We start from the raw sequence: 27,106 nt of genomic DNA, 5'->3' as shown, positions 1-27,106 counted from the left end.
TTCCTGTCTTGGTGACCTACAGCCTCCTCAGTAGGACTGTAAATCCACCTCTGCTCACCTGTTAATACTAAACTGATTAATCAGTTTTAAGTGTCCATGTAGAGCTTTGGTGTTGTGTAAATGGTTAACAGGACTATAATGGTGACATTGCTTTTGAAAAATGCTTACATTTTACAATCTTAGGGTTGCACTCAAAGACTTAAACTTCAGCCTTCGCGACACAGTGGAGGCCAGCTGCAGTAGAACATGGGGGTGAAGCACCGACATTCTAAGGGGAATTCAAAGGGGATGCCATCTCAGTTGTCACTTCAAAGAGGAGGCATCTGATATGTCAGGCAGTGCTGTGCAGATATATTCGGCCTGATGTACCACGCAGATGAGGCAGCACCTAAGTGCTTGATGAAATATTCATTGAATGGCAGTATGAAGAATCAGTAATGGAAGCTGAATTAAATTTGCAGACCAAAATGGGAATTTCCTTTTGAGAACTCAGAGGGGCAAGAACAAATAATAACTTCTCCCTTTTCCCGCATTGGTGGATTTATTTTTTATTAGAAAAATTGCTAGGAGATTAAGAGCTTTGGTTGATGAAGGTAAAAGGTAATGGTGTGGACCAACCCGGAATGGATGAGTACTGTATAAAGGAACCCACTGGGCTGAAATACTGCTAAAACCTTTTGCCAGAGCAGCTGGAGTATCAATCCCCCCTTCTCAATTATGTACTGACAATGAGGGTAGTATGAATAAGTAATGTCTCTGTGTAACCCCTTGAAATTTGTCTCTTTTAACTAATATGGAGCTGCACAAAACTTGGCAGCCATGCTTCCTGTGTGAGATTTCTTGATGGTGAGAAATGGACACTGATTTGTCCCTCAGAGACCTACAGATCAGTCATAGTAGGAGCAGGTATAGGTGTGGTGGGAAAGGATAAGAATGTATTCCTCATATTCCTCAGAAACAGGGAGTGTGTGTGTGTGATGGAGGGAAAAGATTGGGCATCAGGGAAGCCAGTAGGGAACAAGACATTGAGGGGAGGCAGGGTCTGCCATGAGATGGGTGATGCTAGGGAAATAGTCTGGAGTCTAGAAGAGGGATTGTTTGGCGGGGGGTGAGTATGGAAGAGGTGAGCCTGTTGGGGCAAGTCCTCTAATGATTTATCAAGCTTATTTGTTTTGTCCCATCAATGTGCCACAATCGTGACCTCAGCTCTGTGGATTACACCTTCAATGACAAGACTTCACCTTTGAAGGAGAACTTTATTTATTCTTTGAATCCCAAGTTTTCTTGGGAACTTCTTGCAGGCTGAATCCTCTTCCTTCCTCTTCTTAACAAAGCAGCACATGTTGCTCATAGGCCCCTGCCAAGGCCCACTCCGGGTGCTCCCACCCTATTTTTAAAGGGACAGCTCTTATTTCTTTTATGACATAATTTATATAGCTATTGACAAAAATACTAAATACAAACAATACAAATACAACAATAAAATATTCAAACAAAATTATTACAGAATCTAAACAATATGAATCCATTTCTAAAACTTTCTATTCCAGGGATCTCACAGTGGATCATTTGGTCCTTGGTCTTGTTTGCTGAGACTGTTAAACAAAGGGGCCATCAGAGGTGGACATTTTTGTAATGTGGATGCCATGCTGCAGGTAGAGGGCAATGACATTGAATGGGTGAATAGTTTTATCTATCTGCATAGCTGGCTGACAGCAGGAGGTTGTCAGATCAGTCTTGCGTCAGTGACATTTCAGCATCTTCAAAGGCTTCTGTTTGGGTGGCAGGATGTCTGTATGACAACCTAAGTTAAGCCAGTTCAATGCGGTAGCGATGACAACCCTGATAGAGCAGAAACATGGCAGTTAACAATTGAGACGAGGAAACCAAGTGATTTTCGGTTTGAAAAGTTAGTGTATTCTTAACAACTGTTAGTTTAATTTTGTCATAAATGAGGAGTTACTTAAATGATCGAGGCAATTTGCAGCCTTGCGCCAGTTGAGAACAAGATGATTGCAGTGGTAGGGTAATGACCAATGTGCAGAAGGCACACTTCTACAGAAGGTTTGTAGAGCTAAGGTTGAAGGAAGTAGAACATAAGGCTGACCACGAACAAGGTTGGAAGATGAAACTTGGAGGGCTTTAAGAAGCCTAAATCCTCCCATGCTGACTCTTGCCGAAGGAAGAAAACGTGCAAGGGGCTGTTCGAGATGGAAATCCATTCTATGCCTCGGCTACATTGTAGTCATGTGAATCTGCTTCTGGGACTCTTACCCAGTAGGGATTGGATTTAGATCACCAACCCATCAGTTAGGGAGCACTGGACAATCCTCTAATTATGACTTTCTGATCGGGGCTGAACTTGAACCATTGATGTAGAGGGCTGCAGTTTATGCTTGCTGTAATTCCGGGAACCCATTCACTATGAAGTAGACTAGCATAGAATGAAACCAAAAATTACTTTCTTATTGGCTCCTACAAAACATTCAGATGGTATTGATTTTCTGACTAAACCACCTTATGCCAGATTCATACTGGGGGGTAAAGGACTTGCAAAGTCTTAGAGCTGCTAATCCTGACCCTGGGACTCCCTCAATGCTAATTGGCAGAGGGCACCCCATACTGTAACTCATATCAGGCCTGACATATTCATTGCCCCAACATACCATTGTCATAATATGTATCTGAAAGATGTCACATACGGTATCATGTGTAAACTGGCGAGACATTGGTCGTGAAAATCACTGTGATATGTATGTATGGGTTATACAGAATGAATGAGTTTTATAGATGTGTGCTGGAAATATGTTCTTAAATGTGTTGGGCAGTCAGAGTATAAAACCAGCCGGCTCTAGACAAAGGAATGTGTATTTATCTATCTTACCAGCTTGGTTACAGGCAGAGAACAATGAAAGTACGTTTACGTATGGTAAACAAAGCCATCAAGCTAAGGAGCGAGGGAGAAGACTATTTAACAATCATTCTGGGGGGGGGGGGGGTCTTCCTGGCTCTTGAGGCAAAGACAATGGACTTTGAATAATAGAAGGGGAGCGAAAAAGACATTTGAATTATTCATCAGTTGGGGACATACGAGGATAGCACCCTTTGAGACTTTGAGAGCTGGATCCTCTTGGTCTGAAAGGCAAGAGGAAACTTGGTTTCCTACTGGAAACTTGATGTAAGTCAGAAACCTACTTAGACAAAGATTGTAACTTGATAAAATTAAGTTTTAGTCACTAGATAGGATGTTTTGTTTTGTTTGTAACCACACATGTTTCATTGTTTCTTGCTTAGTATCATTTAAATACCTGTTTTTATTAATAAATTCTTCTTTTGTTAAACCATCTCAGTGCTCTGTATTAACAGTGGAGGGTGAGTACTCATCTAACCTGACAGGCTGGTGTGTACACTGTCTCTTTGTAGGCAGCAAACTTAATAACTTCTGTGGGTGTCTAGTGAGAGGGACTGGACGCTGTAGAGTGACGTTTCCGGGGAGCTCAGGAATTGGGGCTCACTGATTGCTACTTGCAAGACAAGGTTTAGACAGGCAGAGTCTTGAAGAGCTTGCTGGCTAGGCAGACCAGCTGGTGTGTTAGAGAACTGATGCACAGCATAGCAGCAGCAAAGTTCACTCCTGCTGAAGCAGAGCAGTAACACAGTAGCTCACAATTCTGGGTGTCTTTAGCAGATATGACATTCACGTCTCCCAAACCCAGAAAACTCATAGTTAAGGCTGTCATCCTCTCCATAACTCATATTTTTGTCTGTGAATTGTCTTTTTCCTGTAGAGCAGCATGTGATTTTTGAAAAAGCATTTTATTAAACTAATAAGCTGTTGCAATTCCTGGCAACCTTAGAGAAAGGTACAGTAGTTGTCCCTACCCTCCAATAGTCAGGAGCCTCTGCGTGGGCTGAGGGAAAGAGAAAATTCCTTCTGTCCTCCAGCGGCCAGAGGGAGGCAGGGGATAGTATTGCACTGGTTAGTTAGAGACTGATCTGGAAGATGCAACAGAGGTGGCACCTTTAAGACTAACAGAAGTATTGGGAGCATAAGCTTTCGTGGGTAAGAACCTCACTTCTTCAGATGCAAGATGGAACTTTGAGCAGGCTCCAGGAACAGCAGCTTGGGAGGAGCTCCAGAAAGACACTCCCCCTTACCTAGTAGAAAGGGGTAGGAGTGAGAGTTGTCATACCAGGGCCTTGCCTCAGTACCTGGCTCCTTATTTTTCATATCCACCTTTGGCTATTGTTGTTGTTGCAATTATTATTATTACCATCATTACTTATTTGTATTTCAGTAGGGTGCAGAGGCCCCAACTTAGATCAGGGCCTCCTTGCACTAGGTTCTTTACTGGCTCCACCAGGTTTTCTCCTTTATTTCTTCCCATCAGCTTCAAAAGTCTTGTATTGCATCTCTCCAGGTGAAAGCTGGATATGGGTCCTGCTGGATCCTACCAAAGCCATTCTGAGAATTGCCCAGTGGGGCTTACTTGTGAATATGTGGTGGGCCCTCTTTTGGTGCTGAGCATGTTCTCTTTATAGTCCTGCTAGTCCAGGGAGCAAAAAATGAGCTCGGAGTCTGAACTCTGATGCCTTGTGTTCCACTACTGCTAGATTGCTGGGTTGGCACTAGCAGTGGATTTTGAACAGTAGGGGTAGGTGAAGATACAACCATAGTACAATGTCGTGCTCTAAGAATCCTTATGAAATGTCAGTGGAAAAAATATAGTGAGGATGCTGAGGAAAATTTGTTTCCACAGTCTGCATTCCTTGATAATGTTTGTTGGCTTTCTGAAATCCCCAGAGGCTGAGAGGAATTAGTTCTGTTACCATTTCTTTCTCTGGAGTATCTGGGCTAAGTCTAGATTATTGTGATTATCTATTTGTCATTAATGTAAATATGATCAATAATTTTTGGTAGGGTTTATTTTCAGGTTGAAGCCATGTTGATAGCATGAGGAGAATATCTTTAATTTTTCTGTGAGGATTTCCAACTGTACCTGTTAAGTTTCCCCAGCTTGTTGGCTATACAGCAATGTCTTTTATTTTAGACATTCCTGATACTCCAACTGAATGAAAAAGCAAAGCAGGATGTATAATGAAGCATGACAGAGTTTTGGAGTTTGCAGTTGCTAATTAGAAACACCATGGAGAAATAATACTGACACATAGGGTGACCAGATAGGAAGTGTGAAAACTGGGGATGGGGGCGGAGGGTAATTGGCACCTATATAAGAAAAAGCCCCAAATATCGGGACTATCCCTGTAAAATCGGGACATCTGGTCACCCTACTGACACACAAATTATCATTTTCTCCATTTCAGGGTCATAGACAACTTATTTCTCATTGCTGACCTCTTTTTTTTTTTTTTTTAATGTCCCCTATGTCATTTATACTGGGACACATTTTTGGCAGTCATTAATTGTTTTTCTTTTAAGGTTAACCTATTAAAGAAAAAAAAAAGGAGAAATGGCATGGCAGTACTGTATGTTATAAGGATGGCTATAATTTTTACCACCAGTATCTGCACACCAAAGGCCATTCCACAAGAAAATAAAGAACCATTTGCAAGTATGTGGTAGTTTGTGTTCTTAATTGATAATAACTCTGTTTTAGGCATTTGTGACACATCCATCATAGTAGCAAAACTATTAGGTCAATTCTTCTCCCAGATACAGAGCATCTAATGCAAAGTTCCTGAGGACTTCAGAATAAGTGATACAAAAGAGAAGCATTTATTATCACTTTTGCTTCAGTTACCTTTATGATAAATTCAGATATAGGAGTAAAGTGAACACAGGGATTTCCACAGCAAGATCCTGAACCCTGAAGAAGTCCCTTCTACAAAAAGTTGAGTGAGTCTGGAGGCAAAATTGGAGAGTAGCTGTTTCTCACAGTATGATCCCCTGCTGCTTTACCCATTGAAATCAGAGATGCAGTCTGAATAGGGCAATATATGACTGTACAATACAATATAATTTATCTGAATTTATTCAGGACAAAAAAATCTGAAAAAATAGCTGTTGGCCTAATTGGGGGAGTTATCTGGCAAACAATTTACATCCCACTACATAAGCTAGATTTGGCTAAAGGGAAAGAGTATCTGGTTCTTAAATATCCCAGTTAAATCTAGGATAAGTATAAATTAAAAGGATTTGGGTAAATATTTTTACTGTGTTTTTGTAACTGTGGCTCTAATTGTATATTTTGTCCTACTTTGTTACAAGGTGTGAACCAAAACTGGTGCATTGACTCTGATGCATTTTACAATTGTTTAGTATATTAGTAAAGGGCTACTGTGATGAGCACATTATAAAATCCTATGGGGATGGATAAATATTTGATGACTTAAGATACTTAGAAATGTTCTGCTTTTGTTAGAATTTGCATAGCTTCTAGCTAAATATTTTTATTCATAGAATCATAGAATATCAGGGTTGGAAGAGACCTCAGGAGGTCTAGTCCAACCCCCTGCTCAAAGCAGGACCAATTCCCAACTAAATCATCCCAGCCAGTGCTTTGTCAAACCTGACCTTAAAAACCTCTAAGGAAGGAGATTCCACCACCTCCCTAGGTAACCCATTCCAGTGCTTCACCACCCTCCTAGTGAAAAAGTTTTTCCTAATATCCAACCTAAACCTCCCCAACTGCAACTTGAGACCATTACTCCTTGTTCTGTCATCAGGTACCACTGAGAACAGTCTAGATCCATCCTCTTTGGAACCCCCTTTCAGGTAGTTGAAAGCAGCTATCAAATCCCCCCTCATTCTTCTCTTCTGCAGACTAAACAATCCCAGTTCCCTCAGCCTCTCCTCATAAGTCATGTGCTCCAGCCCCCTAATCATTTTTGTTGCCCTCCGCTGGACTCTTTGCAATTTTTCCACATCCTTCTTGTAGTGTGGGGCCCAAAACTGGACACAGTACTCCAGATGAGGCCTCACCAATGTCGAATAGAGGGGAATGATCACGTCCCTCGATCTGCTGGCAATGCCCCTCCTTATACAGCCCAGAATGTCGTTAGCCTTCTTGGCAAGAAGGGCATACTGTTGACTCATATCCAGCTTCTCGTCCACTGTAACCCCTAGGTCCTTTTCTGCAGAACTACTTCCTAGCCATTCGGTCCCTAGTCTGTAACAGTGCATGGGATTCTTCTGTCCTAAGTGCAGGACTCTGCACTTGTCCTTGTTGAACCTCATCAGGTTTCTTTTGGCCCAATCCTCTAATTTGTCTGGGTCCCTCTGTATCCTGTCCCTACCCTCCAGCGTATCTACCATTCCTCCCAGTTTAGTGTCATCTGCAAACTTGCTGAGAGTGCAGTCCACGCCATCCTCCAGATCATTAATGAAGATATTGAACAAAACCGGCCCCAGGACCGACCCCTGGGGCACGCCCCTTGAAACTGGCTGCCAACTAGACATGGAGCCATTGATCACTACCCGTTGAGCCCGACGATCTAGCCAGGTTTCTATCCACCTTATAGTCCATTTATCCAGCCCATACTTCTTCAACTTGCTGGCAAGAAAACTGTGGGAGACTGTATCAAAAGCTTTGCTAAAGTCAAGGAATAACACATCCATTGCTTTCCCCTCATCCACAGACCCAGTTATCTCCTCATAGAAGGCAATTAGGTTAGTCAGGCATGACTTGCCCCTGGTGAATCCATGCTGACTGTTCCTGATCACTTTCCTCTTCTCTAAATGCTTCAGAATTGATTCCTTGAGGACCTACTCCATGATTTTTCCTGGGACTGAGGTGAGGCTGACTGGCCTGTAGTTCCCCGGATCCTCCTCCTTCCCTTTTTTAAAGATGGGCACTACATTAGCCTTTTTCCAGTCATCCGGGACCTCCCCCGATCGCCATGAGTTTTCAAAGATAATGGCCAATGGCTCTGCAATCACATCCGCCAACTCCTTTAGCACCCTCGGATGCCGCGCATCCGGCCCCGTGGACTTGTGCTCGTCCAGTTTTTCTAAATAGTCCCGAACCACTTCTTTCTCCACAGAGGGCTGGTCACCTTCTCCCCATACTGTGCTGCCCAGTGCAGCGGTCTGGGAGCTGACCTTGTTCGTGAAGACAGAGGGAAAAAAATCAACAAGTTGCTTTGAACAACTCATTCTTCGTAACATGTTGATGAACAGATGTGTGGCTAAATCCCATTGAACTTTGAAAATTTGAAGGGAAATTTATGTCTGTCTTGTAAATTTAACTAATGTGTTCAAATAGAAGAAATGATTTGTATGTGAAAAGATTGTCAGCCCAAAGAGAATATTTAGGATCCAGATGCTATTTCCTTTGGCTGAAATAAAAAGTTTAATTGTGCTAACGATGATCAGATTGGGAAATTTGGAGTCATCTAATGAAATGGGACTTAGTGCATCATCTGTTCCTCATTTCAACTGTTTGGAGTTTAAGTCTTTCAGGGCCATATCCTGAGATCCGTTTCTAAAAAAACTCCTGTTCACTTCCATGGGACTTCTATGTTTGTGGCATTGTAGTAATATATGGCCCTCAGTAAATAATAGCCCATTAGAAAATATCTACAAGAAGGGTACAGCCCTGTTTATATTCAGGGCCATATTTGAATCCTTAACCTGGCTCTCTCCCAATCTTTGCTTCCTTCACTCCTGCTCTCTCGCTGCTGGGCATCTCATGGTGGAAATCCCATGATCAGGCTGACTTCCTCCACTACAAATTCATTCTCCCCTTCTTCAGTTCTTTCAGGAGCTCGGCTGTTCTCAGTGGTGGCAGATGACAGAACAAGGAGCAATGGTCTCACGTTGCAGTGGGGGAGGTCCAGGTTGGATATCAGGAAAAACTATTTCACTAGGAGGATGGTGAAACACTGGAATGCGTTACCTAGGGAAGTGGTGGAGTCTCCTTCCTTGGAGGTTTTTAAGGCCCGGCTTGACAAAGCCCTGGCTGGGATGATTTAGCTGGGAATTGGTCCTGCTTTGAGCAGGGGGTTGGACTAGATGACCTCTTGAGGTCCCTTCCAACCCTGATATTCTATGATTCTATGATTCTTCCTAGTTAAACACCTCTACTTCTGCAACCCAATTGAATCCTATATTCTCAGTCCCTGTTGCCTTTGCAGCATTTTTGACTCACTCCTCAAGCTCTCCCCATCTCTCTGCACAGGATCTCACTGATTTGTTCCAAGAGAAAATTGACAAAATACAACATGACCTTGCCCTTCCACTCAGCTTGCCTTCCCTTCTCTTCCAACAGCTTTCTCCTCCTTCTCCCCATCACAGTTGCAGAGGTTTCTCCTTTGTTCCCCTTCTCTGTCCCCTTCACTTGCCCCAGTGATCCCATTCCATCCAACAAAATCTAGGGGTTGGAAGTTGAAGCTAAACAAATTCAGCTAGGATATAAGGTGTATATTTTTAACGGTGAGGGTAATTAACTACTGGAACAATTTACCAAGGATTGTGGTGGATTCTCAATCACTGGCATATCTAAATTGAGGCTGGATGTTTTTCTAAAAGATATGCTCTAGTTCAAACAAGAATTGTTTTGGAGAAGTTCTATGGCCTATGTTTATTCAGGATGTCAGACTAGTCACACTAGTTTCTTCTTGTCTTGGAATCTGTGAATGAATCTAATGCATCAACCATAAGTTACCTGCCTTCACTATCTAGGCTCTTCACAGCCTATCCCCATCCTACTTGTCATCTATCATTCACTATCAAGATGGTTGATTCCTGCCTCCAGTTGGACCATGATGCCATCCTCCATCACCCATTTGTTATATTTTCAAACAAGCACTTCCATGTTTGTTTCCTGCATGTTCCTGGGCATAGTGGATATAAATCCTTTATTTATGCTCCTCTTTAACTGTGTTGTTTAAGGGAGTTCACTCATGGCACCCCTGTGGTTCCAACAGATGTCTATTTTGAGCAATGATTTGTTTGCTTCTGGTTAATTGGATAAACAGGAAAGTGTATGAATATTTTATATGTAGGGTAAAGTTCTAGCCCCATAAAAGTCAATGGCAAACATCTCATTGACTTCCATGTGCCAGAATTTAGATCCAAGTGTCTAAAGATGGTGGTGGGAAGGTCCTCTTGGTTTAAGTTATACAAACTGTGGGCAGGGCCGGCTCCAGGCACTAGTGAAGGAAGCAGATGCTTGGGGCGGCCAATGGAAAGGGGAGGCATGTCCAGGACTTTGGCGGCAGTCCCGCTCTTCCTCTTTGAGCTGCCGCCGAAGTGCCGTCGAAGAGGAAGAGAGGGAGAGAAGGACCCGCGGCCAAATTGCCGCAGAAGAATGAAGTGGCGCGATTGAGCTGCCGCCAATTGGCTTTCTTTTTTTTTTCCCCCCCCCCCGCTTCGCCGCTTGGGGTGGCAAAAAAGCTGGAGCCGGCCCTGACTGTGGGAGTTTGAATAATTTGAAGTATAACCTTGAATGTCCGTTAAAAAATTTCTTATTGCACCATAAGAGCAATGGGATGGACATGAGCTCACAAGGTGAAATCCTGGCACCAATGAAGGTAAATTAATATGGGGATAATATTCAAGCTTTCTCAAATTGATTAGGAGTATTTTATACAAAACAAATGTCATTAGTTGCAGAGTCTACTTTCTTAATTTAATGGAATGCTAGGTATAATTTCCATTTTGTTATATTTATAGGATCTGACAGTACTCTATGAACTGTAGCTAATATTGTCATCAATATTTGATATACTAGTTTCCTACAAATATAGAAAAATCAAAATTGCAACTTGATCTATATACTGAAATTAGATGATATACTTCATAGTAATTGTGCTTCTCATTTTTAAAGAGTCTTTCAAAGAATGAACTAGCAACACACCTGCGGGAGTTGGATAGAAAGCAGCACTAGAATTTAATAGGTAAAGAAATAAAGGAAAAGAGATTAAGTGACCTGACTCAAGTGACAGCAGGAGACAGTATTAGAGCAGAGGTTCTCAAATTGGGAGTGGGGGTGGGTGGGCCCTCCTTGAAGGTGGGTGCAGAATGTATTCGGGGGAGGGGGGAGTGCCAGAAGCTTTAGGAAAAAACCTTACTGTGCACATTTTACCCACAGCAATGCATAACTAGCAAAGCTGATTCCTCCAGGCATATCAGGTCCTCAGATGGCGCTGTGCATTTGACTCTAGATGGCGCTGTGCATTTTGATGGATTTCTGTTAAGCTTGTATAGTATTATGCCAAGTTGTTGTCATCTGTACCTTAATCCGTTTGCTTACAATGCAGTGTGCACATTTAATTGTAAGCATGGACCACAATCACAGTTTTGCTTTTACTCTTATTACAATAGATAATTGGCTCATTTGGACAACAGAAAAGAACAAAACCCTCAAGTGAAAAACAAAGAAGCCAAAACTGATTCAAGTGAAGCACCACTGTCACATATATCTGTATATGTACTTGTGTATGTGTGTGTGTGTGGGGGTGCATAGGGCATAAACTACTACAGACACAAATTAGGGGGGCACGATCAAATACGTTTTAGAACCACTGTATTAGAGGGATTAGAATTTGCTTGTTATTACTTGTATCACAAGAGAGGCTGCAGTTGAGATCAGGGGGATTGTGTTCTAATTTAGATAGTTGTATAGCCCCCATTACTGAGGTATCTGATCTCTCTTTAATGGGAAAGGGTAGGAAAGTACTATTATTTCCATTTTACAGATGGGCAACTGAGTCACAGAGAAACCAAGTGACTTGCCCAAGATGAAACAGGGAGGCTAGCTGAGCAGGGAATCGTTTCTCAAATCCTGGGCTAGTACCCTGACTGCTGGACTATCCGTCCTTGCTGATGTGCTAGACACTGTACGGGAACCTAGCAGGAGACTCAGATCACTTGAGTCCTAGTCCAGTGCTTCAACTACAAGACGACCCTTTTCTGGGGCAGACAGAAAAATGTATATTTTATTTGTGTGCATTTTTGCAGTTCAAGGTAATTGCTAGAATGTCTGGAGACTAGATTAGAATTGTTATGTCTTTGCAAATTGGCAGTGGCATCATTTGTGATGTCAAGCCTCAAAGTGCCATGTCAGAAGTCAGTATTTCTGTTAAAGTTGTGGTTTTAAGTGACGTTTTAAATGCAGAAACAGTATTCCTGGAATGGCCACTTTGAGGGTCAGTATGTGTGGTAAATACAGGAAAAACAGTCTTGTGATGGAGTAGTCTGCCATCGAGGGCAATAGTGCCAAGTGGCAGCCCATCCTCTCCACATGGCTTGGCCCTTTTAAGGGTTTGGAAGGTCTCAATAGACACACATAGTGACCTAAGGGTCCTGCGAATGAATGGTGATTAGGGAAGGAGTCTGAACACGATACCTTTAAGGACCTGATACCTTGCAGAGGAGGCAGTGGAAGGCTCTCCTCTGACCAAACCAACTGGGAAAGAGTTGGGAGAAGGAGAGCAGCGTAAAAGCTGCCTCCTACCTCACAGTAACTGGACGCTGACAGGGGAAGGCAGGCTTTCTGAGCCCTCCAGATTGAAAGGTTAATTGGAGAGGGTGATCAGCGGAAGGGAGTTGGCCACAACTGACTAAGCTAAGGCAAGAGGCCTGAGATACAACCTCAGTCCCAGAGAGAGAGAGAGGGGGCTGAGGGGAACTGCTGTTTGAAGGAGAGAGATACTGACTGTCTAAAGGCAACAGGCAGAGAGCTGCTAACCGTATGATCCAGCTGCCACAGGGAAGAGCTGAGACTGGCTTTTAGAAAACACTTCTGTAGTTGGTCCCAGGAGAAGCTGTGAGGAACTGCAAAGTCAGGTTGGGGGCAGCAGTCTGTAGATCTTGTGACATAAAGGTAGGAGCAGCCCAGGGAAAATGGTGGAGAGACTGAAGGAGTGGTGCTTAGCTGCTTAAACAGGGTCCCTGGGCTGGAACCCAGAGGGGAGGGTGAGCCGGGTTTCCCTATCTCTCCCCCGGACCAAAAGGAGAAACGTGGGTGTCAGGAGTAAAAGAAGCCAAGAACGGCAAGTGCCTGAGAGAGGCCGGGTGATGGACTTGAAAGACATTAGATTTTGAGTTTCCTATTTCTGGACTTTTCTGTTATCCCTGGAAAGGGAATGTACTGGGGAATGAAGTGGCCGGAGGGCTAGGTCGAGCACCATGACAGATGTTGTGGCACCAGAACAACTACATGGGGCACTAGACCTGGAGAAGCCCTGCAACAGTGCACCCAGGCATGCAGAGGTGCTCTAAAGGTGGGAGGCATGATGACAAGTCTATACAGTGATTGGTGGTAACTTTAAAACACAAGCAGCAAATATCTCCATATCTACTTGAAGCACTGTTCTTCTACCTGAAATTTGAAGGTACAATGTTTGCTCTGCAATGCTGATTATAACATGAGGTTGTGCTATATGTGTGTTTAATCAATGATAAGGTGAAGTATCTGTCTTCATTTCCTTTACTCAGTGCTGAAATCTTTAGAACCCTATGATTAATATTATCTATCCTAGTGATCCCAAACTGGCTTATATAGCACTAATCTTTCTGCTTACTTATATGGCCCTATCACAGCGTTGTCAGACTCCCTCACAGACTGTAAATGAATTTATCCTGAACAACCATCCTGTTAGTTACAAAACAAAGAGCTGAGATGCATAGACCTTACCACGATTTGTGCAAGGTCACACAAGAAGTCTGTGGCAGTTCTGAGAACTGAACTCGGATTTCTTTTGTTTTAAGTCCAGTGACTAAACCCCAAGACTGTCTTTCTGCCGTAATAGTACTTCAAGGCTTTTGTGACTGGTATTCCCTCTTTCCTCTTCCTACATTAATAGTGGACCCTGGTGCACTGCCGTTTGTCTTAATCAGATCTGTATATTTCAAACCACAGTGTTGCTAGCACTGCCTCAAATATTAGTCTTTTAAAACAAGCAACTAGTTAGTACATCTAAGAGCTTGGTCTGGTGAACTGGTAAGATTGCCCAAAAGTTTGAGGAACATGGCTGGTCTATTCACTTGAAAGAGTTCAGTAACATGAATCTCTGTAACTGCACATGTTTAAAAGGCTTTGGCAAAAGGACGTTTATTTTACATTGCAAATGAATGATATTTCAGTGACACTTAAGAGGCTCATTCCCGGCATTCCTTTCTCGGGGTGAGGGAAAAATACAGTGGGTGAGAACAGCAGCATTAAGGAACTCCCTCCATATGTGTAATCTGCAAGCATTGTCTGTATCCACGTCCCCCTACCTGTACTATCAAGTTGCTAAGAAACCTGAGATTGTTTTCTGTTTGTTCTTGCTTTTTATTCTTTCATACATTATAATTTCCCTTTTAGTATAGAACTGTGGCACGTAAACTCTGTATTGGGTTTATTTCACCTCGTATTTTTCTTAATTTCCTAATCTTTTAACAATTAATTTTTCATAGGCAGTTTTTGGCAGCTCACTGGTGTTTATACATACTGACACTGAATGATTGTTGCTTTTGCTGATGATGATAGTATTGACCAGTACCAAATTGTACCTTCATGCTAGCGTGGAATGTGTGTCAATGCAAACCTATTTAAGCAGCCAGAAGTTCCCTTCCCCCCTATTTAAATTTTTCATTGCCCATCTCACCAGCAGAAGAGCTAAAATAATTACCTGCAGTCTCATTTTTCACTTTACTACATGCAGATGTTGTGTGGTTGGGTAGTGAGAAGCTGACTGGGAGGGGCCTGCTCTGATGCAGCATAGGCATATGACAGCAGTAGCAGCAACAGCAACCACACAGCTTCACCGGGCAGCCTTTGCTGCAGTACGCTGATTACCACTTTCTTAGCATCCGGCAAGATTCCACAGCAGCAAGCACTTGGAGCAGACTCTGCAGGGGAGCTTGTTTAAGGAGTACGTGACTAAAGAATTGGGTTAATCTTTAACTGCAGGAGAAGTGCCTGTAGTTTCTCCACACAGACACCCTCCTGGGTTTTTTGCAGTCTTAATTTATTGGAGCTTTTGTCCCTCTTTCTTTTTTGCAATTATTATTATTCTTACTTATTTATTATTCACCCCCCAAATCTGTGCTGCATCACTAGCTCTCATTATGCGGTGCTCAGTAGCCCAGTCAGTTCTCCGCCTCTGCTAGGCAGTGGCAGCATGGATGGTGCTCTTGTGACGACCTCTGCTGATTCTATCAGTCCACTGCGGATAGGCATGCTGAGTAATCCTGCTGTAAATGGGCGAGGACACGGACACACGGAAAATTAACCACAGCTTTCTTCGAGACCACAACTATGTGACTGAAGGTAACATAAATGTTGTCATTATTCTCTTCGTCTGCTCTTGACTGTCTGTGCTTTCCAAGCAAAGAATGCACTGCATGTTTGGATATGTGTGTTAAAAAATTCTGTGTAGTAGATGGTGCAGAATCAGTTTGGATTTGTTAAGCCCAAAGGGTATTCTGTCATGCTACCACAATATACTGAACTACATGGGTTAGAGAAGGTGTTACATTATGATCAATCTGCGCTAGTGAAGTATGCAGCACCTAGCATTGCATGCCTAGCAGATGCACTGGAAAAGATCAGAGATAAGTGATTGATTTAAAAAAAAAAAAAAAGATAAGACTTGCTAGCTCAAAACTCAAAAATAATCTGTAATGTTAACTGTATTGGTGGTTTACTGAAGGATGTGCATCTAATTTTGACAGTTGTATCAGAACATCACAGACATTGCTGTGTTGTTTGTTTCCTTGAACAGTATAAATCTAGAAGCAATATGTATACATCATTTTTGGAATACTAGTGGCTTCCTCCCAGCCTCTATGTACGTGCAAAGGATTAAAGGAAAAGAGAGAACTGTAGTTTGAGTCTTTCAATGGCTGGTAGCTTGTTACATAAAAGAGGATGCACCTGTAGGTGACAGATATTTTACACTGAGAGCCAACTTACCCAGGTACATAGCTTGGGTCGTGATACTGTACAGCTTCATGTTTCATTGCTGAAAAGTTGGTTGTAAAAATAGGCCATCATGAGATTGCTTGAACAGAGAAAATGTATGCTTATTTGTAGATCACGGACTTCTAAATATGTATTTGTGTGTGTGGTTTTAACAGTGTTTTGCAGCAATAGCAGCAGTATTGTACGTGTAGTCTTGTGTAATAGGAGCATATTTAACATCATGTTCAATCAATACCACTTGAGATTGAATATCTGGGTTGTGTTGTCATTTGATCAGTGTTTAGTCATCTAATGCTGTCATGCTGCATCCTGAAACTTGATCAGCTGAGAATAGCTTGATTATTTGTGATTTGCATTTTTTTTTCAGGATGCAGAGCACAGCAGGATTATTTATCTGCACTAGAAATACAAAGCAGATTTTCAAAGAGAAAATAACAAAACACTGTGCTTGTGGCCAGTATGATCATTTGGTAATCTTGCCTGTAGGGTATTTCTTGCTTTTTGGTTCATGTTATCTTGCATTCTTCCTTGTTGTTGTTGTCGTTTTTTGGATCATGTTTTGTTGTTTATAAGGTGCTTTATGATTACTTTTTTTCCCCACTCTTGAGCTGTGATTACTTAAAATAACATTTGACAAAACTTTCTCTCTTAAATGTATACCAGAGTTACAAAGATGTACAGCATGACTTCTGCAGTGAATTACATGTTGAGGTTTTAATGCATGTTCGTGCACTTGTGGGCCTTTGTTGGGATGAAGACTGCAAGAAGACAGGGTACATTTTAATATGTTTAATAGTTTTGGAAACTTTAGGGAAACAATCCCTTTGGAGTTTGTAAATAACATTTTGTAAAATATGTTTGCGTGTTGCAATATGTGGATTTAAAAAAAAATTATCATATCTAGTCAGCATTGCTGTGTACACTGCTGACTCACTTTTTGGCTGTGGCTCACTTTTTAGCTTCAGTTGATATTCAGAGTGGAAGGTAGTAATGCTCTTCCATGATTGTTATGCGCGGACTGACCTGCCTGAATCAGATCAGAACAACCCTCGAACAGGAATGTCATCTGTAGCTATATTGTCTTTATGACCAGAAATCCGGATGACATATTTTGTTGATTGAACATGAGGAGTGGTGGAGCAGAGGAAATCTTGTGTTAGGGAAGTGTTGCTTCAGCAGCTCCATCTAGTGTAACACATCTCAGGGAAAAAGACTGAATTAGGAAAAATTGACATACAACTCTTCTCTCCTCCATTATCTCATAAACTTCACACCTGGGAGATCACAACACACATTAAAAGACCACACAGGTCAGTAGCAGGAAGTAAGGAATAAGCCTTTCTTCTCTGAAATCCACCATGCTCTTGAGGATACCTTCAGTTTTAAAGTCCCATAAAAAGAACCACGAGTAATTCTAATTAATCTCTCACTAATCTAACTTTGCTAGAACATATACTGGGCATGAAGAAGTATTTGTTTCTTTATTCAAAGATTTTGATCATTGAAATAGCCACCTAAGATAACATTTCTCCTTCATAAAAGTCCCAGGGGAAGAGCAATCATCACACATTATCCTATCACACTTCAGTATTATGCATAAATTAATTAACACAGAAGATTCAGGCAAAGAAATAGAATTAGCATTGAATATCTTTTGGCATACAATTTTGTTTTGGCATAAAACAACTCTTGGGTTTTCTTTGATAGGGTGTAAATACAAATTTCCTGTTACCCACCCCCCTCTGCCATGAAAGTAGATCAAAGCAGAGGTTTTGTGATCCAGTTGATTTAAAATAAACAAGTCTTGCTTTTTATTCATAACATTTTTGAAAATTACCCATTGTTTTGATATATTTGAGTCCACATGTAACTTAATTTTTTTCTTCTGTACTCATACATTTAAAACTGCTGTAAAAGACTCCCTCAATCTTCACTTCTATGCCTGCCACGCCATACAGCAAACTAAATTCATTTCCAGAAATAAGGCATTTCTGACCTTTTATTTACTTTTCCCTCTCCTCTCCTTAGGGAAAATAGATGAACAATCAAGAGGACACCTGAAGTTAATTATGGCATTGTTTATCTCCCCTCCCCCATTTCAGTGCATGGATAACAGTACTGATATAGAGCTAAATGACCAAGTGACATCCAAATTCATACCTTATATGAAAATGATGTGCCAAATCTGGCTCATTCTACTCATGCTAGTGGACCAGTTGATTTCAGTGGTACTATTTGCATGAGCAAAGCACACAGGATTTGAGAATATACATTGGTTACTTGTAATGCCAAGGTAGCTCTTCCAAGCAGCATTGTTTATACATCATTTATTTACATTGGGGTTATCTGGGCTAATTATGATTCACCTTAATTTTTAGAATTTAGGTTATTTTAAAAACTTCTTGTTTGGCTTGTCAAGGTTCTTCTGGGAAGTAGGTTTTAGCATAATTGTGTCTTGTTTGGACTTGATCCTGCAGTTGTGTTTGCAGATTTCCATTTAAGTTAATGGCATTACAACAAGCATTAATTTGGGCCATTTTCTCATCTTAGCTCATAAAAATGTTTTACATTTGAGTGATTTTAAAAAACAAGAAAAACTCAAATGTCCAGTTGAAACATAAAATGTATTTTGCAAAGTTTTCATGTGCAAGAGGTAGATTTTTAAAAAAAAATCTAAAGGTGAATTTCACTGCTGTTATATTTTTATCAGTACTGTTTCTGCACTTGCATCCTAACTCCTGGACCTGTGCGAACCATAGGGATGTCATTTGAAGCAGAGAACAGTTCTCCAGTGCTGGGAAAATATCTTGTAAAGATCATGTACGACCTGTACAGCTATAGAACATCGTTAAAGAGAGGAGGGAAACAAGGAGAAGAGACAGGTTAACGTAGGACAGAACAAGGAGGTGAAGAATAGAGGATTAGGGTTATTGTAACACAGACTAAAACAGGAAAGGCAGAAGATGCTGTTTTTCAAGTAAAGAAACGGAGAGATACCAGAAGGGAGGAATGGAAGGAGAATAAATTAGATTTGGAAGCTCTTTGGAGCAGAGGTTCCATGTTCTTAACATGGAACCTCAACCATGCCTGGGATCTCTAAGTATAACTGTAATACAAATAATAAAGAGTAATAATAAACTATCAGGAAAAGACCCATAGAAATGAGAAGTAGAAGAGAATATGGTAGGGGTTCTCAAACTTTTTCTTGCTGAGGCCCGCCCAATACGCTATAAAAACTCCATAGCTTACCTGTGCCACAACAACCGGTTTTCTGCTTATAAAAGCCAGGGCTGGTATTAGGGGGTAGCAAGCAGGGCAGTTGCCTGGGGCCCCATGCCACAGGGGCCCCCGTAAAGCTAAGTTGCTCAGGCTTTGGCTTTGGCTGTCTGCCCTGAGCCCCAGCAAGTCTAATGCTGGTCCTGCTTGGAGGACCCCCTGAAACCTGTTCACGGCCCCCCAGGGGGCCCTGGATCCTTGGTTGAGAACCACTTGAATATGGTACAGTGCTGTCTAGAATTAGGGTGACCAGACAGCAAGTGTGAAAAATCGGGACAGGAGGTGGGGAGTAATAGGAGTCTATATAAGAAAAAATCAGGACTATCCCTATAAAATCGGGACATCTGGTCATCCTATCTAGAATGGATCAGAGAAGAATAGAGAGAACAGGAAAAGGATAAGGCCTTACTGGGACTTTTCACATGCTTAAAGTTAGTTTGCTTAATAGTTCTAGTAAGGTGAATGGGACTACTCGCATTTATAAAGTTAGAGCACCTTTCTGAATTGAGACCTAGATGAAGGGGGAAAAAAAATCTGTTTTGTTTTTCTGGCAGAGAGGATATTTTGGGGGCAAGGGATGAGATGGCTCTCTAGAGCATCTGCACTATATTTCTGGCTATTCTGTGTTCAGTAGATTAGTAATTGGCAAAAACAGAGAGAAAATTAACAAAAATTCACCACAATGCCTATAAAACTCTTTGGCAGGAGGGTGGGGGAGAGGATCCAGGGGCAACAACATCTCCAAGACCCAAGTTTACCTGGAGAATTGATCCTCAGAAAACTTTTCAGAAAGTTGGTAGCATTGTCAACCCCAAGAGTTTCAAATCCATGTGTTAGATTCCCCCAAAATCCTGAGATTGGCCTAAAAACCATGATATTTTAAAAAATAATAAGTTTGGGATTCTTTTAATTTGCCTTCTGGTATTGTTTAACTTTCAGTTTTCACATTTTCAAGCTTTTCCTCTGAAAACACATGGAAAAGTCACTTTCTGCAAACAGGACCTAACAGTGGAGTGTGTGGTCCATATATTTGTTTATCTGTGCCCCTAATTCAGCAGTGGCACTTTCACATTCTACTGTTTCTGTTGGAGATCATTCCTGTTCCTGGCAGAAAGGGTCTGCATGGAAAAGTTGGCTGTACTGCATTGTTTGCAGAAATGGGGCAGCACTATTCCTTAGTTATGGCCCTACAAGTCCAGTTAAAGTCAGCATAGCTGCATGGAAATAACTGAGAGCAGAATCTGGCCTTTATTATGCACCCTTTTATATAGCCAATGATACAGTTCTATAATTTGTTTCCATAGGTTAGATTTTATTAAAAGGTGGTAGCTATGTTAGTGATGTATTAACCTCTGAAATATGTGAATTATTAGTAATGACGCATAGAATATAGTAGTGAACCATATTTATAACCATTTAAAACAAATGTTTATTGTACTGAGTGAAAATGCCATTTTTATGTAAAATGTTGTACATGTTGGAAACATTGCAATGGTTTGTTTCATGAATATTTTTGGAGGAAAATCAAAGCATGACATACAAAAAACAGGATGTCTGTCTTGTCTAGCACTTACTTTAAGTAATCAATATCTGTTCCTGTTTAACCCAAGATGGAGGAAATTATCCATCTTCATCTGCCAGGAAGGAATTTATATGTAAGCTTGTTATTAATAACTATCTTAAAACATAAAAGATCTTCCTTATTTGATGAAGGGATGGCCTCCCAGAGAGTCTTCTGTTCATATATGTATTACAGAGTATTGTCAGTTGGCTTATGTGTGTGCTCATTGTATACTGTACCTGCCCTGCAGATAGCTGGCTCAGCAGATCTTGATAGTATTACCCAGAAAGACCACAGACTCGGTTCATTGGCGAAGGTGCTCTGCCAGGTTTATTGCTGACGAAGCACAGTACTAGTACGCTACTACATGTATGCCCATGACAATGGACTCAGCTCAGTCAGCAGTGGGACTTTCTGCTGGCCCCTTGGCTGGACAAAGGTGCCCCTCCTATGATCTCTCTTGTATACATTGATATAAACAACTTAGTTATTACACTCCTGACATGGTTAGTTACCAACCCTAACACCTTATACCTGCTGGTTCGAACAAAACATCTCCATCCATCATTCTGTTCTCCTATCCTTGTCTTTACTCAGGGTTGGTGTGTTCCTGTAACATCTCTCAGGATTGTGTTTATGCCATTAGTTTATGTTGGGATGTACCAACATAACACATCTTGTAGAATGTGTTTACATGAATACTCTGTACCTAGTACTACTTAGGAGTCCCTGTGTTTTAACAATGCTAGCTCTGCTTTTGCCAAGTTCATGTACTGGACAGTGAACTTGTAAGCAAGCGTCTGCTTTATGACAGGGCCTGACTTATGCTCATAGCATAGCCTGACTTTGCTGACTATGGTTCAGGCCTCCGGTCTTACACAAGTCCAGTGCTCCAGGCTCTCTCCTTCTGCTACACAGAGGAGTGTAGGAATTGCTATACTGGAATCAGAACCTGTGGTCTATCTTGTCCATTATCCTGCCATTGAGAGTGTCTAGTACCAGTTGCATCAAAGGAAGATACAAAAGATAGGCTAACCTGTCCACAGGAAAAGTTTCCTTGTAACTATCAATGATTAGGGATTGTTTTATGGCCCGAAGATTGAGGGTTTAGACACCTTTTTAAAAAAAGAGTTTTGTATTATAACTCTGGATGTTCTTACTAATTCTCATTCATCACTTGTATTCTGTTTTCTCTCACATCAGAAATGAATAGGGGTGAACCCTGGTCAACCTTGCCTTATCCCAGAACTCTGTTATGTTCTTAGATGGTGCTGTGTGCAGTGGATCCAATCAATCTTTCATCCAGAATCCCAATCAAGTGAATATTTTGGACGGCCCTGAAACATTTTGGGTAGACAAGGTTTATTCCGTCCAAGTGGTAGGCTCAGTCCTGTAACCCTTAGTCATAGGATTTGGTGAATGTGGGCACTGGATGCAGGATCTGGCCCAAAGTGTATTGCAGTGTAATAATACTTGTCGCGTATACTGTAGAGTTTACATATTCAAAAAACTCTGTTAACCTAATTTTCATACCACTTCTGGGAGGCACTGAAAAGTGTTGTTAACTCCATTGTTCAGTGGCCTGTCCAAGCCTACAGGGCGAAGTGGCAGCAGAGCCAACGCTAGATTTCCTGACTCTGGATTGGAATGTGGATCGGAATGTGGATCTTCCTAACTCCCATTGTATTGTCTTTACTCTAGACCAGAATCAGCAAGAGACCTTAGCATGCATTTGCTGTTGGTTACTTGAAAGACGGCCTGTTTAAGAACTAGTGTAGCAACTGGCCATTTGATATAAACAAGAGAGCATTTCAAAATGCACTGTGTTGTGAAATGTTTGAGGCCTTGGATTGTATTTTTGGAGCTGGTGGCTGGAGAAAGTAGTGTCCCTACATATTAATACTAGGGTGTGTGGGGAGGGTGATTCTTCAGTGCTTTCTATCTTATATTTTCATTTATACCTGTGAAAAGTGGGTTTAAAATGCTATTAAATTAGAATGCTACACCACTTGTTACTTTCATTTTGCAAAGGCATAAATGACTACACAAGGTGCACAATACTGGAGAATTGGACTCCAATTTAAATTGGACACAGGGTTATACATTCCATGTCAGACCAATTGTACACATTTTTTTTGGAAGTGGTAAATGTTCTCTTGTGTATATGAATATGAACTTGTTAGTCTCTCACCCAAATACATCCCACAAAGTACAATACGTAGTTAATCTACAGTGTGGAGACGCTGAAGTAGTGAAGGAGATGACTAAACAAAGGAAAGGAACTATCTAGCATAAGAACATGACACACTAGAATGACCAAGTTATACCAGTTCCACAATCACGAACCTTACAAAAATGTAAGTGAGGAGTGCAAATTCCCAGTTGCCAGAACTGCCAACAGGTGCCTCAGTGACAAAAAGGTCCCTTGTTTGTTTCAGTAATTTAAAAAAAAACCCCAATATTTGTCATGAATTCTGAAGTTCAAGAGGTCAACATTGCATGTATAAAAAGCATATATAAAATATTGATCTATGCAAGCTTTGTAGATTTTCTTCTAATTGAAACTGACAGTTCAAAAGTACTGAATAATGTAAAACTAAAGAACATAGTGCAAGTAGAGCAGCTGTCATCGTTCCCTGCAGGAGCAGTTTATTCAGCATATGCATCATTATGAAAAGGGAGGCATATCTTGCATTATATTTTATTTTCCATACAGACCTTAAGTCTTAATATATTTCAGTAATGTATTCTATACATAAATGGTGAATTTAGAGTATAATAGATATGGTCCTTACATGAATTTAAGATGAGAAACATGATAAAATAACACTGAATATTTTATAGTAGAAAAAGATCTGAGTATTTTTATTGCAGTCATAAAAAGATAATCAATCATTACTAGTTACATTGCATTACTGCGTCATTAGTGGTTTCTGGATCCTTGATTTCTCTGCCTCTGCTTAATTCATCCGCTTTAATAAGGATTTGAATAGAGAATTTATTCTAAGCCAAGATGTTATTTGCTGATTGATATCAGAGTTTTTTGGGGCAGGGAATTGATAGTACAGTAGGTGATTCCACTGTCTAGGGTAATCTGAAAATTACAGTGGGTTGGTTGCGGAGCCTTTTATTTTTAAATAAGAAAATATTTTGGCTGAAGTGCATTGTAACTTCCAGCTGCGTTTAAGATTTTCCTTGACCCAGAATCCTGTACTTTGTGGGGATTTGGGTGTGCTTAGGAAATGCCATGATTCTAAATATCTTTACGTTAGTGGACATTTTCTCTATACTGTTTATCCCGTGTCAGAGTTGTGTATTTCTTTTACAGTAGTGAAGAGCAGGCAAGCCAGTTTATGATACATGTTAAAATACTGAGAATTTTGTTTGGCAGGGTTGTTTCTGCTGATAGACTATTGCCTAGGTTATTTTCTGGAACTTAGATGCAAATAATAAGATGCCATTTTTGGCTACTTTAACTACAGCAAATTCAGTTAATAAAAATGTACATCAAGGGGGATACCTTAATGAAATTCTTCAGCACAACACATGTGTCATGCAGTTCAGTGGTTTTTGTGAATTATTTATACAACAGAGGTTTTGGATCTGTACTTGGGTTGCCGGGTGTCCGGTTTTCGACTGGAATGCCCGGTCTAAAAGGAACTGTGGCGTTGTTAAAAGTCCAGTCGGCGGCACAGCGGTACTAAGACATGCTCCTTGCCTGCCCTAGCTCCACACAGCTCCCGGAAGCAGCAGAGTCCTGTACTTAGGATGGAAGAATCCCATGCACTGCTACAGGTTGGGGACAAACTGCCTATGCGGCAGTTCTGCAGAAAAGGACCTGGGGATTACAGTGGACGAGAAGCTGGATATAAGTCAACAGTGTGTCCTTGTTGCCAAGAAGTCTAACGGCATATTGGGCTGGATTAGTAGAAGTGTTGCCAGCAGATCGAGGGAAGTGATTATTCCCCTCCTTTTGGCACTGGTGAGGCCATATCTGGAGTATTGTGTCCAGTTTTGGGCCCCCCACTATAGAAAGGATGTGGACAAATTGGAGAGAGCTTATTTAGTCTGCAGAAGAGAAGAGTGAGGGAGGATTTGATAGCAGCCTTCAACTACCTGAAGGGGGGGTTCCGAAAAGGATGGAGCTCGGCTGTTCTCAGTGGTAGCAGATGACAGGACAAGGAGCAATGGTCTCAAGTTGCAGTGGGGAAGGTCTAGGTTGGATATTAGGAAAAACTATTTCACTAGGAGGGTGGTGAAGCACTGGAATCGGTTACCTAGGAAGGTGGTGGAAATCCTTAGAGGTTTTTAAGGCATGGCTTGATAAAGCCCTGGTTGGGATGATTTAGTTGGAGTTGGTCCTGTTTTGAGCAGGGAGTTGGACTAGATGACCACCTAAGGTCTCTTCCAATTCTAATCTTCTATGATTCTATGACATGTCCCTACGGCCCCTAAGCGCAGCGGCAACCAGAGAGGCTCTGCCTGCTGTCCCTGCCCTGAGCGCCAGCTCTGCTGCTCCTATTGGCCAGGAACAGTGGCCACTGGGAGCTGTGGGGGCGGCGTCTGCGGGCGAGGGAAGCATATGGAGATAACTAGGTTAGTTCAATCAGGGAGGGTGAGGTGCTTTGCTAGCAGTAGAGGTGTGAACACCAAGGGAGGAGAAACTGCTTCTGTAGTTGGATAGCCATTCACAGTCTTTGTTTAATCCTGATCTGATGGTGTCAAATTTGCAAATGAACTGGAGCTCAGCAGTTTGTCTTTGGAGTCTGGTCCTGAAGTTTTTTTGCTGTAAGATGGCTACCTTTACATCTGCTATTGTGTGGCCAGGGAGGTTGAAGTGTTCTCCTACAGGTTTTTGTATATTGCCATTCCTGATAGCGGACTTGTGTCCATTTATCCTCTTGCGTAGTGACTGTCCAGTTTGGCCAATGTACATAGCAGAGGGGCATTGCTGGCATATGATGGCATATATAACATTGGTGGACATGCAGGTGAATGAGCTGGTGATGTTGTAGCTGATCTGGTTAGGTCCTGTGATGGTGTTGCTGGTGTAGATATGTGGGCAGAGTTGGCATCGAGGTTTGTTGCATGGGTTGGTTCCTGAGTTAGAATTGTTATGGTGCAGTGCGTGGTTGCTGGTGAGAATATGCTTAAGGTTGGCGGGTTGTCTGTGGGCGAGGACTGGCCTGCCTCCCAAGGTCTGTGAAAGTGCGGGAACATTGTCCAGGATGGGTTGTAGATCACTGATGATGCGTTGGAGAGGTTTAAGCTGAGGACTGTAGGTGATGGCCAGTGGAGTTCTGTTGGTTTCTTTTTTGGGCCTGTCTTGTAGCAGGAGGCTTCTGGGTACACGTCTGGCTCTGTTGATTTGTTTCTTTATTTCCTTGTGTGGGTATCGTAGTTTTGAGAATGGTTGGTGAAGATCTTGTAGGTGTTGGTCTCTGTCTGAGGGGTTGGAGCAGATGCGATTGTACATCAGTGCTTGGCTGTAGACGATGGATTGTGTGGTGTGACCGGGGTGGAAGCTGGAGGCATGAAGGTAGGCGTAGCGGTCGGTGGGTTTTCGGTATAGGGTGGTGTTAATGTGGCCATCGCTTATTTGTACGGTGGTGTCTAGGAAGTGGACCTCCCGTGTAGATTGGTCCAGGCTGACGTTGATGGTGTAGTGGAAGCTGTTGAAATCATGGTGCAGAACACCTCACCCTCCCTGATTGAACTAACTAACCTCGTTATCTCCATACTGATTTATACCTGCCTCTGGAGATTTCCGTTACTTGCATCTGAAGAAGTGAGGTTCTTACCCATGAAAGCTTATGCTCCCAATACTTCTGTTAGTCTTAAAGGTGCCACAGGACCCTCTGTTGCTTTTTACTGTTATACTGTTACTCAAGCATGGAAGTTTTTATCCATAGAGATTCTATGATAGTTTGATTAATTTAAGATTTTTAAATCCAAGCCAAGTATTTGACTCTATGCTTTCTTTCATATATAATGCCACTTCCCCACCAGCCCACTCCCCAGACTCATTCTGTCATTCCTATATATTTTGTACCCTAGTGTTACCATGCCCCATTGATTATCATTGTTTGTGATGCCTGTTATATCTAAGCAGACGTAGCTGTTCCTCTGTGTCCACCTCTGAGGGAGGCTATGCCTCCTCGCAGTCTGGTCTGCTAGAGTACGCTCAAAACAAAGAAAGGGGGAATAAGCGGTAATCAGTGGGCCCCAGCCTTCAAGCAGGGAGGGGCTGCAAGCAGTCTGGGCTCTGGCTGGTGGTTAAAACAGAGCGGTACTAAATTATAAGCCCAGACATCAAGCAGGGTGGGGCAGTAATCAGGGCTCTGGCCTGTAGTCAGGCAGAGCTGTATCAGTTTATACAACCAGCTTTTAAGTA

General features: G+C 41.8%; 1 protein-coding gene across 9 annotated transcripts in view; it reads left to right on the top strand.

Annotated features, from left to right (window-relative positions):
- The window catches only part of PPP2R2C (protein phosphatase 2 regulatory subunit Bgamma), a 277,566-nt gene that overhangs the window by 67,444 nt on the left and 183,016 nt on the right, over positions 1–27,106 (top strand). For 2 of the 9 annotated variants that reach the window (XM_005300277.5, XM_005300278.5), the window contains exon 1: positions 14,667–15,221. The exons of 4 other annotated variants lie outside the window; for them this stretch is intronic. In XM_005300277.5, the coding sequence (XP_005300334.1) occupies positions 15,152–15,221 (70 nt within the window). In that variant the 5' untranslated portion in view covers positions 14,667–15,151. Of the gene's footprint in view, positions 1–14,666; positions 15,222–27,106 lie in introns of those variants that run through there. 3 more of the 9 variants (XM_065598246.1, XM_042855498.2, XM_065598247.1) reach the window with 3 other exon arrangements.

This window comes from Chrysemys picta, chromosome 5 (genome assembly GCF_011386835.1).
Source record: "Chrysemys picta bellii isolate R12L10 chromosome 5, ASM1138683v2, whole genome shotgun sequence".
In the NCBI taxonomy this organism is placed as follows: Eukaryota; Metazoa; Chordata; order Testudines; family Emydidae; genus Chrysemys; species Chrysemys picta.
This window is presented reverse-complemented; position numbering and strand designations above follow the sequence as displayed.